The sequence below is a fragment of the Penaeus monodon genome, chromosome 29, assembly GCF_015228065.2.
Source record: "Penaeus monodon isolate SGIC_2016 chromosome 29, NSTDA_Pmon_1, whole genome shotgun sequence".
Lineage (NCBI taxonomy): Eukaryota > Metazoa > Arthropoda > Malacostraca > Decapoda > Penaeidae > Penaeus > Penaeus monodon.
This window is the reverse complement of record NC_051414.1, coordinates 26,052,020-26,053,418: the sequence shown is the minus strand read 5'-3', so window position 1 is coordinate 26,053,418 and position 1,399 is coordinate 26,052,020. Positions and strand designations below refer to the sequence as shown.

General features: G+C 36.0%; 1 protein-coding gene across 1 annotated transcript in view; it reads right to left on the bottom strand.

Annotated features, from left to right (window-relative positions):
• The window catches only part of LOC119592082 (longitudinals lacking protein, isoforms H/M/V-like), a gene marked incomplete at its 5' end in the record, with an annotated part of 34,503 nt that overhangs the window by 28,092 nt on the left and 5,012 nt on the right, over window positions 1-1,399 (bottom strand). Inside the window, 2 exon segments of the mRNA XM_037940897.1 lie at window positions 891-1,010; window positions 1,135-1,356. Of these exon segments, the coding sequence (XP_037796825.1) occupies window positions 1,347-1,356 (10 nt within the window). The 3' untranslated portion in view covers window positions 891-1,010; window positions 1,135-1,346.

Sequence of the window (1,399 nt, the reverse complement as noted above, 5' to 3'; positions counted from 1 at the left end):
ATAAAAAAGTGAGATTTCAACCTGGTTTCCCAACTGAAACCTGACATACAGAACAGCCATTAAGTACAATATCCAAAATGTAAGAGACATAACAATTGCATCTTACGAAGTCCTTCAGCGGAGAAGAAAAAAAAATGGCATCCAGTCAGTGTCCCAACTTTTTTTTTTACAAATGTATACTGCTTATCCCCTGGCCTTAGGCATCTACTGATTCTTTACATTATTTCTGACATCTAGCAATATCAAATAAAATGGTTTTGCATGTAAACACAAAAGCCATGTTATGTAAATCATACATCAATGATAAACATACAATGAAACAGAGGCAGCATTAAAGCTAACAATAATCCATTCAAATAATTATTGAACTTTTAACATCGCCCCAGTGTTTACCTTATCAACCTCTGCTATTAGGCTTTACTTTCCAAGTTTTCCTATATTCTGCTAATACTGCCCTGTGCAAAATACTAATGTCAGTTAAAAGGATTTTCTATGTATCAATCTACAAATATCAATCAAGGACACAAATTAAAGAAGGAATATATCTTTTTATTTTATGATTAATGAACATAACAAGTATAAACAAAAGCATAATATGAACATACCTTCTAAATTTATTGACACAAAAAGATCAAGAACATTTTATCCTTGATTTGTGTCCTCTCTCACAAAGTATGCTAAGAAAAGGTGCCATTGTGGTAGTAGTACTTTGGAATCAAGATACTGTTAAATCTTGAATATATTCTCTATCCTATGTCTTAGCAACTTTCATTACTCAACTCTAAGACCCTCAAAATTTATTCACTATGTAACAACTATCATTTGAATAGCAGGTACTGAAATCATCCAGAATGGCACCCTTTCAACACGAAAAGGTTAACAACACTCACCATCTGATGTGCTTGTGCGTTGCCAAGGTTAGATGAGGATGCATGAACATCCTGGTTTCCATCTTCGCTGTAGCCTTCCAATATAGAAAAACCTGCACCCATTTCACCAGTTCCTAGCCACTGCAAAGAAAGAGAAATTGCATTAGACATCATACTGAGTTTGTCACTTGTACTTGCATGGCATTGTAAAAGTGAATTTCCCTGCCCTGTTAAAAATACAGAGTACTTATATTTTCTGACTCACCCCTTGCATTCCAGACGGTCCAGCCAATGCCTCAACAACAGCCTCAGGTAACGGTTGTGGATGTTTTGGATCAATTTGGTTATATTTGCCGTGTTCATCAGCCGATCCGTCACCCCCACCAACCGTTCCATAATCCATCGAAGAATCATGTTGTGCATCCCCTTGGCTGTCATCAACTGTTTCTACCATCTCTTCTTTGACTAGAGTCTCGTCTACATTGTCCTGAAATAACCAGATTAAAAGAAACTTTAGAATCAAAGATGAA